Below are 13774 nucleotides of genomic sequence, written 5' to 3' on the forward strand. Positions count from 1 at the left end.
CACGTCCTCCGTTAAGCCGAGCTTACTGAGGAAAGGAAACCAGAGACGAAACAGAATTTAGAAAGCCCCGGAGGGTTCAAGGCGGACATCTTCGGGGTTAGCTGCCACGCAGCCTTCTCTGCCCACCACGCTCTGCATTCGTTAGGAAAGGCCTACGCTGGCCCTCCCAGGCTGTGCCCACCAACCAAAGCTTCCTCCTGAGTTTCTTGGTCCAAGAAGACCCAGGTCTGGGGAACAATTGCCACCGAGGCTCCCTTAGTCCTGTGACCTTAACAATTGTTCCTCAGGCTCATAAGCAGACCGGCCGAGAGCTGCCCTTACCGCAAATAGCTGGGTGTAATCTGATGCCCGCTGCTGGCCTCTGGCGCTAGGACTGCGAAGTGCTGGAGTGGGGCACAGAGTCCCCATCCCGTGGCTGTGGCAGCTGTGCCAACTCAGTGTTTACTCTGCCTGGAGATGCCCAACTGCCCGGAGCGCTAAGAATGAGGTGGGCTGGCCGACCAGGATGGTTTCTGTAGAACGGGGCGGGAGGCAGCGATAAGCCTGGCATTTCCGCTTGTCTCTGACCTGCCCCCGAGCAGAGGCCTGGAGCCTTCACGGGGTTATCTGCTTTGCTGGGCGCTATCTGCGTCCCCGGGGGCCTACTTCCTGCATCACTTAGTGGAGTGTCCAGTTGTGTAACAAATACCGTGTGGTCCAAGGAGGGAGTCCTGGGGCAGAGCTGACCTGGGTTCAAAACCCAGAGCGCTGGGGCCCAGGGGATGAGCTGGGATCCTCGCCTTCAGGCGGTCCTCCAGGACAAAGGAAAGCGCTGGTCAGCAGCGGAAGGGGTTGGCAACCGCTTCTCTTCAGGGGGCTGCTTGCACCCTGGCTGGGAGCCTGATTGGTTAGCTCCAGGCTGGGAGGGTCCAGCTATTGCCTCTCCGAGTAAAACTACTCAGGACGCAAGGAAGACATACCCCAAAGATGAGGGGTGTGCTGCTCTGGGGAGAAGGCCACCACCCGCGCCTTCTGCTGAGCGAGATGCCAGCTCCAACACAGCTCCTGCCTCAGGGAGGCTCCCTGGCCAGGCCTTCCCCGAGTGCCTAGGAGGAGGCCAAGCCTCTGCACACACTGGCACGCAGACAGACAGACAGACAGACACGCACCCCCGCCACTTCAGGACCCCGACCCACCTGGCCTGGCTGACAGGAAGCGGAGAAGGGGCTGCAGTCTTTGATGTCAGCTCACTTCCCTGAGCCTGACCACGTGCAACCCTGCGCTAACCACTTGAGCTGCAATATATTATTTAAGCCCCTTGATTGTGCTAACTCTCGTGAGCTCAGAACTCTGCTTGTACCGCAGAAGACGCAGAAAGTCTGGGGAGGGGCAAGGTTAAGACATGGGAACAGCAGAGAACGTGGGCCAGTCACTAACTGCTGGCCACAAATGATGTGGGTGGGATGGGGCAAAACTGTATGACATACCAGTGTTTCCAGCCCTCCTTATCTGATAAAAAGAATGCCCTCTTCATCCCCTCAGTCGAGCCCTACCCTCTGAGGAGAGCTGGTCTCAGGACTTTTTGGTGTCAAATCTGAAGAATGAGGGGAAGGGGGGACCTGACGTCTGGAGGACAGGATTTGGCTGAGCTGGGTAGCAAAGCGCCAGCAGCGGGGAAGGAAAGGTGGGGAGAGGGCCTGGGGCAGAGCAGGGTCTGAGGTTGGGGCGTGGCAGACCTGGGGTAGCTCCATGGTGGGAGAGAATGAGTGAGGAAAGTAGGGAGGGTTTGGAAAATTGTCTGCCGCAGGGTATAAATGATCCTTGGGAATCATAAGCAGGAATGACATAGTGGCTGGGCTTCTGTGGCCCCGAATCTTTGTAGAAACTCAGCCATGTGAGGTCAGCTAATTCAGGGTGTAGGGGGAGGGCAAAGAAATCAAACAAAAGTTTGGCAAAGAAGGAGGACTTCTTGGAGGAAAGGGGACTTGAGCTGAGCCTCGAAAGATGGGGGAGATTTGGGGAGGCCAACAAAGGGCAGTTCTAGGAAGGACACAGAGTGAACAAGGCTCCATGGAGCCTGGCAGGTGGGAGTGACAGTGGCCTCGGGCCAGGGGCTGCCGATGGAGGCCCAAATGATTCAGCAGCAGGACCCTTAGGAGAGTGGACCAGGAAATCAGGCAGAGACCCAAAGCAGCACGATATAGGGACAAGAGTCCTATGCAATGTTTTTAGCTGGGAAGTAACATGATAAAATTAGTGCTTAAGAATAGATGGAATGAGGGGCTGGCCCCGTGGCTGAGTGGTTAAGTTCGCGCGCTCCGCTGCAGGCGGCCCCGTGTTTCGTTGGTTCGAATCCTGGGCGCGGACATGGCACTGCTCATCAAACCACGCTGAGGCAGCGTCCCACATGCCACAACTAGAAGAACCCACAACGAAGAATACACAACTATGTACTGGGGGGCTTTGGGGAGAAAAAGGAAAAAATAAAATCTTTAAAAAAAAAAAAAAAGAATAGATGGAATGATTGCCTAGGGGTGGGGGGATTGACTCGGAGGGGACACAAAGCCACTTCTGGGATGCTGGAGCTGTTTTAGATCCTGGGGGGTGGGCACATTGGGGTATGCATATGTGCATACAGGTCTGCTGTACTAAGTTCAACAGGCTGGAAGATTTGTGCGTGTACTGCATGTAAGTTATGCCTTAATCAAGTCCTATTAGCATGAAAAAAGGGAGGGGGAGGGAAGACGAATGGCCCTGGCAGCAGGTGCAAGTGGACTGGGAGGCCACAGGATCCTCATCCACACAGAAGCTAAAATCAGCACGTGTTTACCAGTTCTGGGACGCATGCTGTTGCCAAAACACAGGAGTGCTAAGGAAGTGGAGTGACATCTGAGAGAAGGAGTCTTTGAAAGTTCTTTTGCAAGTGCTGACTGAAATGCTGAGGCCCTCACTGCGCCACCCCACACGCCCGCAACGGAAGGAGGACCCTCCCCACCACAAGCCAGAGATGCCGAGGATCTGCGGTGTTCCTCTGATGCAAGTGGCCAAGACTCACCCCAAGGGCAGATCGCAAAACAGCACGCACATACATTAGAATCCCATTTTTGTTTAAAATATATACATATATGCCAGTATGGTTAATTCTGCATGAGAGAATTACCGATGATCTTTATTTTCTATATTTCATCTATAGCATTTTTCTAATTGTTTAAAATGTGTATTATTTAACAAGTTTGTTTTTCTGTAATAGTCGCCATTCACCTGGACCCACAGGAATTAGTCTAGACAGACAATATCCACCAGAGAGGGGTTTAATTAACAAAGAACAGAGTGACAGCTCCCTCAGGACCTCAGCTGACAGAAAACAACATTTAATAACCTTATAGGGAGGTCTGAGGTCAACTGCTTATCCTTAAATGAACAGAACACACGTACATACAACAGACTCAGAAGGATGACTCAGAAATAGCAAACCCTATGTGAGTTTTGTTAAATAGATTTTTGCCACCTTCCAACTTGGGAATCAATGCTCCGGATTCCACATGGAACTCACAAACTACACGGTAGAATTAATTTGGGAATATTTTGGAGCAAAGTTGGCAAAGCGTTGGGAACAACAGTTCCTGACTACAGCGTTCTCAAATGACTTAATCACCTGTAAGGAGCGCTGACCCAGCAAGGAGTTTGAAAACAGTTCTGGAGTCTGAGTTACACATGCAATTCCCCCAAATCTGCACCAAACCAAAGACAAATACATGCACCTAAAACTGCTGCTTTTTATTGTTTGCTTTTGATCAGACTCTAAAAGTGTTCTCTGGAGGGTCTACACGTCCCTAGTGCACCTGCTGAAAACACAAACACACAGTAAGTTTGTCATTTGCACTTACATACCACCTTCCATCCATGGATCCCAAGAGGTCAGAAACACTGTTTTCATAAGTCCCCGCTGAGATGCGTAAATGTTGTTACCTCCATCTTATCTGCAGATAAACTTACACATGGGGGCAGCTAAGTGGCTTGCCAGTAGTTATAACCCAAGACAAAATCCGTGCAAGCTGCCCTCTGGTCTCCCTTCCTCCCTTCCTCTGACCGTCCCTTTGAGCTTTCTCGTTGGCCCCGGTTTAAGTCATACACGCAGACCATTGTTTCCCTGGTGATGGAGGTGGCATTCTATTTCTTGCCCTGAATCTGGCCGGGGGCCCTTGGCTGCATTGCATTTAGCCACAAGTGCATCAGCCGTGGGTGAGTGGGGACAGCTTGGCTCCTTGGAAACCTAAGTGGCGTGTGTCAGCTGGCCCCGGCCCACTGAGAGCCACTCCAGGCTCTGCTGCTAACTCCTCCATCACAGTGCAGGGCAACCCACAGTGAAGGCGATGACGTCTCTTGGAGCTGGGTGAACAAATGGGAATAGCTCAAAGGCAAACTCTCTGGCCACACTCCAGTCCAGCCCTCAGAGAGAAACAATCCTTAGACGTCCGGGACCCCGGCCTCTCGACCAGTGCAGCCCTCTCTCTGCTCATTTCTATGGACAATACAACAAATTGGGAAGGTCACTGATCACACTCCTGACAGGCAACTGAATTTGCACTTCAATCCCTAGTTGCCCTGTTTATTTTTATTTTAATGTAACAACTTTAATTGAAAGTGTTTATTTTTGTTTCATTAATTCATGTGTCCTGGAAAGACCACTTAGAATCAGAGCTAGAAAAATAAGAAAGTTGCTGAGGCGTCCACCAGGTAACAAGAGTTAACACCTGAAAAGTGTTTTTCTGATGGTGGCATAGAAAGTTGGGGTGGAGTTTTGTTTTCTTTTTTTTTTTTTGAGGACAATTAGCCCTGAGCTAACATCTGCTGCCAATCCCCCTCATTTTGCTGAGGAAGACTGGCCCTGAGCTAACATCCGTGCCTGTCTTCCTCTATTTCATATGTGGGATGCCTACCACAGCATGGCTTGCCAAGTGGTGCCATGTCCGCACCCGGGATCCAAACCGGCGAACCCTGGGCCACCAAAGTGGAACGTGAGCTCTTCACCACTGCGCCACCGGGCCAGCCCCAGGGGGTGGAGAGTTTTTTGTGAACTGCCATTTGGTCAGTAAAAGCAGTATATTGTCACTTTTAATTAATTTCAATATCCTTGCCTCGAGAATGCCTTGTTAACCTTATGGATGGTCATGCACCATATGAACTAGCGGCTGGGTCACTTGCTCTTCCTTCCCGTGTGCTCCCAAAGCTCCCCAGACACACTCCTACTGGATCCTGTTGGTGACAATGATCCCCAGTCTCTCTTGAGCACTGACCCTGTGCCCAGCACTCTGCCAACATCTTACACTCATTAGTTTTTTGTAATTCTAGGGGTGCGCCATTAATATCTTCATTTTACAGATAAGGAAATTGAGGCCTAGAGAGGTCACAAGGTCACCATATTAGTTTCCTACGGTTGCTGTAACAAATTACCACAAACTTAGTGGCGTAAAACAACAGAAATTTATTTTCTTACAGTTCTGGAGGCCACAAGTCCAAAACCAGTATCACTGGGCCAAACCAAGGTGCCAGCAGGCCGAGCTTCCTCTGGAGGCTCGAGGGAGAATCCGTTCCTTGCCTCGTCCAGCTTCTGGCAACTGCAGGCATTTCTTGGTTTGTGGCCACATCATTGCAATCTCTGCCTCCATGATCACACCGCTTTATCAACCCTTCTGTGTGTGTCAGCGCTCCTTCTGCCTCCCTTATGATGATGTATGGGATTGCAGTCAGGGTCCACCCAGATAATCCAGGATAATCTTCCTATCTCAAGGTCCTTAATCACACTTGAAAGTCCTTTTTTGCATATAAAGTAACATTCACAGGTCCCAGGGATTAGGGTGGGAATATGTTTTGGGGGGCCATTATCTAGCCTACGATAGTCACTCATATAGTAAGTAGTGGCTTCAGGTGGCTCTTCTCATGTGTCACGAGCATTGATTGGCTAAGTGGTAAAAGTGTAGCATAGAGGTTAAGAGCTCAGGCTTTGGTGCTAAGCAGACCTGGGTTTGAAGCTTAGCTCTACCACTTGCTTACTGTGTGACTTTAGAAAGTAACTCAATCTCTCTGAGCCTAATGCATGGGATTGTTTTGAGTATTAAATGAATGTGAAATGCGTACAATAGTGCCTGCATGCAGTAGTTTAGTGCTCAGTGAACGGTAACTCTTGTCCTTTTTGTTAAAAGCAGAGTATAAGCTGGAGTTCTGACCTGACCTTGCAGAGGGAGGCCAGTGAGCACCAGGCTTCTACAGATGAAGAAATATGAAACAGGGAGAAAAGTCATTCTGCCAGAGCCAAGGAAAGCCAAAGCTAACCAAGCACAGTAGACTCTTGAAACCTTCTGAGCCAGCCCCGATGGCCGGGTGGTTAAAGTTCGGCTCCCTCCACTTCGGTGGCCCAGATTCGCTTCCCAGGCACGGAAGCACATTCACCCATCTGTCAGTAGCCATGCTGTGGCGGTGGCTCACATGGAACTTACAGCTAGAATATACAACTATGTACTGGGGCTTTGGGGAGGGAGGAAAAAAAAGAGGAAGACTGGCAAAAGATGTTAGCTCAGGATGAATCATTCCCAGGGGAAAAAAACCCCACCTTTTGGTGTGGAACGACATAAAGAACTGCCAGAACTGGCCATGCAAAGGATTTCTGCCCTTCAAAAGTGGAGAACGTGACCTTTCTCCAGGTCAGATGTAGATCTGGGCCCCCAAAATGTGTATGTTTGTCCATAGATATTCTTGTACATTGTTATAAATAGGATTCATCTGGAAATTAGCAATGTGATGCTTCTCTTGAGGTTAAACAGCTTCCAGTGTCAAGTTCTATAACAAAAAGAATAAATCAAGATCTTAGAGCATGGAGAATAAACTAAGAAAAATAGGCAGGAAACAGCAGGAAAATAACAGTAGAGGAAAAACAAGGACATTTTAAACCTGTTTGTTTAAAGTATGTTTTAAAGGTGGTTGTTATTAGTAGGTTTGAGAGATGACATGCAAGCTGGCTTCCCTCCTTAACCCTGAGAAAATAAATATGATTTGATTCTGTTCCATTCATTAGCTGAGCTAGGATAACATGAATGTTAATAAAGGTTTTAATATTGCACTTCTAAATGTTATCAGGTATTATAATCTATTCGACTTGCTATAACTCATCCAGGTAGGTTTTTCACTTTAATCCATTGGGATTCTTTACAGATATGACAAAGATTTCTCAATTTGGGTGGGAAGCACGCTAAGGGTCAATGCAACAGGAAAGTAATAGAGTTTGCCTTTTTAGGAAACTACTTAAATGTCAACCAGCAGGAGACAGAATGATAGCTCTCCATCCACTGCCAGGAAGAGCCATCCAAGCCAGACAGCCAAGTTAAAATTCACAAAACAACATGTAAAACTTAATCCAGTCTAAATTAAAAAGATAAACAGCCTGATAATCACACAGATGGACACAGATATGTAAATCGATGAGCAGTCGTCAAGGATATATACCCAATTATTAATAGCAGTTACTTCCTGGGAAAAGAGCAGAACCTAGCTGGGGAAAAAAAAGAAGGGAAAAGCTAATTTCCCTTTATAGTCCACAAGCTATTGTATTTGCTTTTTTTTTTTTTTTTGAGGAAGATTAGCCCTGAGCTAATGACTGACAATCCTCCTCTTTTTGCTGAGGAAGACTGGCCCTGAGCTAACATCTGTGCCCATCTTCCTCTACTTTATATGTGGGACGCCTACCACAGCATGACTTTTGCCAAGCAGTGGCCATGTCCGCACCCGGGATCCGAACCGGCGAACCCCAGGCTGCTGAGAAGTGGAACGTGCGCACTTAACCGCTGCGCCACTGGGCCGGCCCCCTTGCATTTTTATAAGAATCGTGTTTTTGTATATTACCTGTATACTTTAAGCAATACAAAATAATTTATTTTAATGGAAACACTACATTAATTTACAGTTCTTTTCCTAGAAATGTTACTTGTGGGATAGCAGACAGTAAATGTGCATTGTTGTTTTTTAACCTTAATTAATGAACCAGACATGCTCTCTCTGCCTTGACTCTGCATTAAAGGAACAGAAGTACACAAAGGAGTAAACCCAAACCTGAAGAACAGGGTGAGCGGAGTCACATGGGGATGAGAGTCAGCACAGATCTGGAAGCCAGAAAGTTAACGGGAAAGGGTTAAGAGATAAAGGACGCCTGGACGCCGGAGAGAGCAGGCCCGGGACAAGCTGGGAGGGCTGCAGAGGAGGGCTGCCAGTCGGTCTGAGGGAACCTGGGCAAGCTCTCCCAGTGGACCAACTGTACCCACCTGCTTTTCTCCACCACCCGCTTCCACCCCCAGTCCCTCACACACACCCCCCACAAGTACAGGCAGCTGGCATTTAGCCTCAGGCAAAAGCTAAGGAACAAGTCTCTGACAGCTCTTCTCTCCAGAAACTAAACAACTCATGTTGGAGAATCTGAGGTTTTAGTCATCAGCCTGAGCTCTCAGACTACAATTCTCTTTCCGGCAATCAGGTGGGCTCAGCCTAAAAATGAGTTTCCCACGCGCCTCCCCACCCCACGCCCCGTGCACTTGCTCAGAATTCTCACCGGGGAGATACCACCCCAGTTGCGTGGACCTTCTTTTTTAAATACGACCAGACGAGCAAAAATCACCAAGATATTAGCAGATCCAGTACTTGAGAAAGAAAGAGCAAGATATACAGACGTGAAAAACAAATTCTGGCAGAAACAAAATTAATCTGGGAATAGAAGCAAACTTGACTCAGAGAGACTTAAGGAAGATTTGATAAAACCAGAAGAGGCTGATTTGAAAAAATAATAATGAGAGAAGTGATTAGAGATTTAAAATATGACAGCTGAGGGGCTGGCATGGTGGCATAGCAGTTAAGTTCATGGGCTCCGTTTCGGCGGCCTGGGGTACGCAGGTTCGGATGCCGGGCGCAGACCTGGCAACACTCATCAAGCCACACTCTGGCAGCATCGCACATAACATGGGGGAAGACTGGCACAGATGTTAGTTCAGGGCCAATCTTCCTCACACATACACAAAAATATGTATGAGAGCTGAAATAAAATGTTCATGAGAAGTATCGTAAGATAAAACAGAGGAAATCTCCCAGCGCATAGGATAAAAGGAGTGAAAATGTGAAAGAACAGATAAAATCCCAAAGTTCAATGTTCACTAAATGGAGTCCCAGGAAAAGGGAATAGAGAGAAGGCTGGGAGTGGGAAGGGAGGGATGAAGGAACTCCAGCCATTTCGCCATCTTTGCATCACTCATTCCCAGGAGAGCCCTGATGGGAGCCCCCTGGACCACACTCCCATCAAGACTAGGAGGTGGTATATTCAGGAATGCGAGTTGAAGGTGACTAGAAAATGACAAATGACTACCACTTTCTTAATGTGGCCTGATGGCACCAAGGAAGCCGGCAGCACAGCCTCTGTTCGTGGGCACTTGCACTCTAGGGATAGCTCATCTGAACCAGTGAGAGAAATGCTAAACTCAGGGCAGGGTGAGAAGAGCCCTTCAGCTCATCACTAATGACCTGCCTTCATGCTAATGTCAGCCCACTCCCTTTGGATCTGGTTGTTCAATTACTTATAATTGCACTCAATTTCCCAGGATTCAGCGCATGTTTCTCCAACGTGTTTACAAAGACATCATGACTTTTTCCAGCACCTTGGTCTACAGAGTGTAGCAGGCACCTCTTGGATGAGTACCTGGCTAGTAAGCATTCTGCTTTTTCCAGAAATGCCCCTAACACAGCCTACATCAGTCGACTCCCAGCAGCCACGTCTGTACTATGGAATTTTGGTCCCCAGCCAACTGGTCATGACTGACTAACCCAAGAGTAGATTTCTGATCAATTTGAAACAATTGGATTTTCCATCCTAGAAAGCTGAAAATGGGTCTGGTGAGAGAGAGATTCTAGAGACTGCCTTTAGGCATCAACCTAAAGAGAAGGGCCATGAACTCCCATAAATTGAAAAGGACAGAGGGGAAAAAAAGCCATAAATGAGGCCAAGACAAAAAGCTCAAAAGTATGTTTGTCAAGAGCTAAGAACTATGATGTGGGAAAAGGCCGATTAACTGGAGACTTTCAAACCTCAAGTGAAGAAGTGGAACCCATTCAAGACAAGCTGAGGCAGCGGTCAAAGCTTGGAGTTGACAGCTGAGGGCACGGGAAGGACTCTTTGGGAAAGAAACTTCTGAAGTGCTATTTTGTTCAGGAGGAAGTGGTAAGGCCAATGAGGAGACCATAGCGATCAAGATAAAAGCCAATTAAAATATGAACAAAATATTTTAATCCAAAATTTGAATCTGAAAAGCAAACCTGCAACACACTTGGAGAGGACACCTGTGACTATCAGGAAGGGGAAAATGAGCACTTAGTTTTCTACACTTTTATGTAATATTCCCAAAACAGTTAAACAAACAAGGTCTTTCTATCTACTTAAGTCCCCTATTTCTAGACGATGTCCACGTTGCTTTCCTAGCCCATCGCACTAATGTTAAGCTGTCTGAAACGTACTCCCCTTTCTCCTGTTGAACAAGCTGTTGTAATTCTGTTACGCAACTGGAGTCACACTGGCCTGGCTTTGTCTCCAGGCTCTGCCGTCAGACAGTATGTGACCCAGAGCAGCTTTCTTAACCATCTCTGAGCTTCACTGTCCTCATTCGCAATTATTAAACACAACCACACACGGCAAACACTTGGCCGCGCCTGGGCACAGTGACTGCTCCATAAATGGTAGCTCTTTTCTATCGCTTTTGCTATTGTTCCTTTTAATTGCTCTTAAACCTCGGCTCTACCATAAAAGACATAAATAATTGTACTCAGATGCGTTCAACTGATTCTTTCCTTACGAACATGAGTTTGACATTTTTTTATGTTTTATATTCCTACAACTTCAAAATCACGCTTAAAACTTTAATCCTGAGCTTCCTGACGAAGGGCAGAAGTTACATTTATCTACATCTCTACCACCTAATATACGTAGCTCTCAACTCAAAAGAGGCACATGGCAACCTTGTGTCAGAGCTGCTGCTGCTGGAGCTAAAGCAGATTCTCTGAAGGATGACGTGAAATTTAGAAAGTGCATTTCTCATTTGCAAGTCTAATTAGAACCAGATACCAGAGTGAAGGTGTTTTGGTTTGTTTCGTTTATGTTTTGTATTTCACTGAGAGAGAAAATTTTCCAACCCAAAGAAAAGTTTCACAGGTCTATCAGTGGAGCCTTGGGAAGTCTTGCTCACAAACCACATCCCACTAATCCAGTCAACCATTTCTCTTCTGGAAGTTTGCAAACAGAAATAGAAGGAGCACCCTCTGAAAACAGCCTGGGTACATAGGAAGCAACATGGAATCATCATCTGCTTCATGTATTACAAAGAAAGATCTGTCACATATGTCACATGATAACAGAAACATGAAACAATTTTCCGTGGAGCATTTTCTAGATATGTTAGATATAAAATATCAAAATGAATATCAAAAATCCCAGAAGATCTTTTGGAGAGTAGATAGATTTGGGCATTAAAACATCACTACCTCCAAAAATCAAACAACCCAATTCAAAAATGGGCAAAGGATTTGAATAGATATTTCTTCAAAGGAGATATACAAATAGCCAGTAAGCACATGAAAAAATGCTCAAAATCACTAGCTATTAGGGAAACGCAAATCAAAACCACAATGAGATACCACCTCACATCCGTTAGAATGGGTATCATTTTGAAAAAGAAAGAAAGCAAAAACAAAAAAACTCAAAAAACAAAAAAACCAAACCCAGAAAATAACAAGCGTTGGTGAGGATGTGGAGAAACTGGAACCTTTGTGCGTTGCTGGGGGGAATGTAAAATGGTGCAGCAGCTATGGAAAACAGTTTGGTGACTTCTCAAAAAGTGAAACATAAAATTAACAGATAATCCAGCAATTCCACTCCTAGGTATATCCCCAAAAGAACTGAAAGCAGGGACTGGAACAGATGTTTGTACCCTCATGTTCATAGCAGCGTTATTCACAACAGCCAAAAGGGAGAAACAACCCAAGTATCCGTCAACAGATGACTGGATAAACGAATGCATTATATACAGACAAGGAAATATTATTCAGCGTTAAGAAGGAATGAAATTCTGATGCATGCTACAATATGGATAAACCTTGAAAGCATTGTGCTAAGTGAAATAAACCAGATACTTAGGGACAAATGTATGATTCCACTTATATGAGGCACCGGACTAACAAACTCAAAGACAGAAAGGAGGAGGGATGGGGAGTTATTGTTTAATGGGCACAGAGTCTGGGATAATGAAAAAATTCTAAAAGTAGATAGTGATGACTGTTACACACATTGTGAATTTACTTTATGTCACTCAACTGTACACTTAAAAATGGTTAAAATGGTAAATTTTGTTATGTAGAGTTTAAAACATAAACCCACCTCAACCCAAGTAAAACTAAAATAAGGCTTCTAAAGTTCTTGGGCCATGAATAATTCCATACATGCTTAATAACTACATTTTATTAAAAATAAAGTTATTCAAGTAACTTTACTTATAATAACTTTAATAATAACAGTAATTAAAAATGTTCAATACCCACATTCGGCGAGCAGCTCAGCCCCGGAACGAAACACCACAGCAGCATAAGAAATACCACAGGGTCTCAAGCGGATTTCTGTTACTGATAAGAACAGATGTGATTTTTCTAATTAAAAAAAGAAAAATACCACAGCTTTTTGATAGTTATGTTGTTAATAAACAGACTCTGAAAGAAGATTAGTTCAGAGACCGAAGAGAGGGCGTGGGCTTCATCACACACCAGAAAAACATGAACAATTAGAATCTGAAGTGTTTTCTATTGACAGCAACTGGTGAAAACCAGTATGTGGCCTTTTGCACATTTTAAAACCTGAGAATAAATATGAGCTAAATCAGAGGCAAAGCACTTCTACTCTCACTTCTCCTCTTCAGCCAAGACATAGCAGAGACTGGATTTACCCTCCTTTCTGAAACAACTAAACATCAGGACAAAATACAGCAAAGAAGACTTCTCAAGACACTGAAAACAGGCAATAAAGGACAGTGACGCGTGAGAGACAGCGAACAAACGAGGTGAACCCTGTGACTGCTCCAGCTGCCGGACAGCCAGAGAAAAAGGAGAATATGTGAACTTGAAGACATAGCAATAGAAACCAAAAATAAACACAAAGAGAAAAAAAGACTGAAAAAGGAAAAAAGAAGAGAGCAGAGCAATAGTGACTGTGGGACTTCAAGAGCCCTACTGCATGCGTAATTGGAGTCTCCAAAGGAAAGGGAGAGAAGGAACTGTCAAAAACTTTCCAGATTTGATGAAAACTACCCACAGATACAAGAAGCTCTATGAGCCCCACACACAAGAAACATCACTTCTTCCACAACTAGAAGCACGTGCAACTAAGATATACAACTGTGTACAGGGGGCATTTGGGGAGATCAAGTAGAAAAAAAAAAAAAGGAAGATTGGCAACAGTTGTTAGCTCAGGTGCCAATCTTTAAAAAAAAAAAAAGAAACATCACTTCTTATCATTCAGGTCTCAGCTGAAACATCACCACCTCAGAGAAGCATTCCCTTACCACTAAACCTTGAGTACCATGATGTAATTATCTTGTTTTAAAAATTATTTACTTTTTATTGCATATCCCTACTGCCACCCCAATGTAAGCTCCACAAGGACAGGGCCCTTTGCATTCTTCACCACTGTGTTCCCAGAGCCAAGCAGAGTACCTAGCATTAAGAAGGG

General features: G+C 45.6%; 1 protein-coding gene across 5 annotated transcripts in view; it reads right to left on the minus strand.

Annotated features, from left to right (window-relative positions):
- The window catches only part of MYLK3 (myosin light chain kinase 3), a 76060-nt gene that overhangs the window by 52892 nt on the left and 9394 nt on the right, over positions 1–13774 (minus strand). Inside the window, exon 1 of one of the 5 annotated variants that reach the window (XM_014738321.3) lies at positions 3867–4246. The exons of 1 other annotated variant lie outside the window; for it this stretch is intronic. In XM_014738321.3, coding sequence (XP_014593807.1) covers positions 3867–3884 — 18 coding nt within the window. In that variant the 5' untranslated portion in view covers positions 3885–4246. Of the gene's footprint in view, positions 1–321; positions 527–3866; positions 4247–13774 lie in introns of those variants that run through there. 3 more of the 5 variants (XM_014738322.3, XM_023636894.2, XM_014738318.3) reach the window with 3 other exon arrangements.

Source organism: Equus caballus, chromosome 3, assembly GCF_041296265.1.
Source record: "Equus caballus isolate H_3958 breed thoroughbred chromosome 3, TB-T2T, whole genome shotgun sequence".
NCBI classification, from domain to species: domain Eukaryota; kingdom Metazoa; phylum Chordata; class Mammalia; order Perissodactyla; family Equidae; genus Equus; species Equus caballus.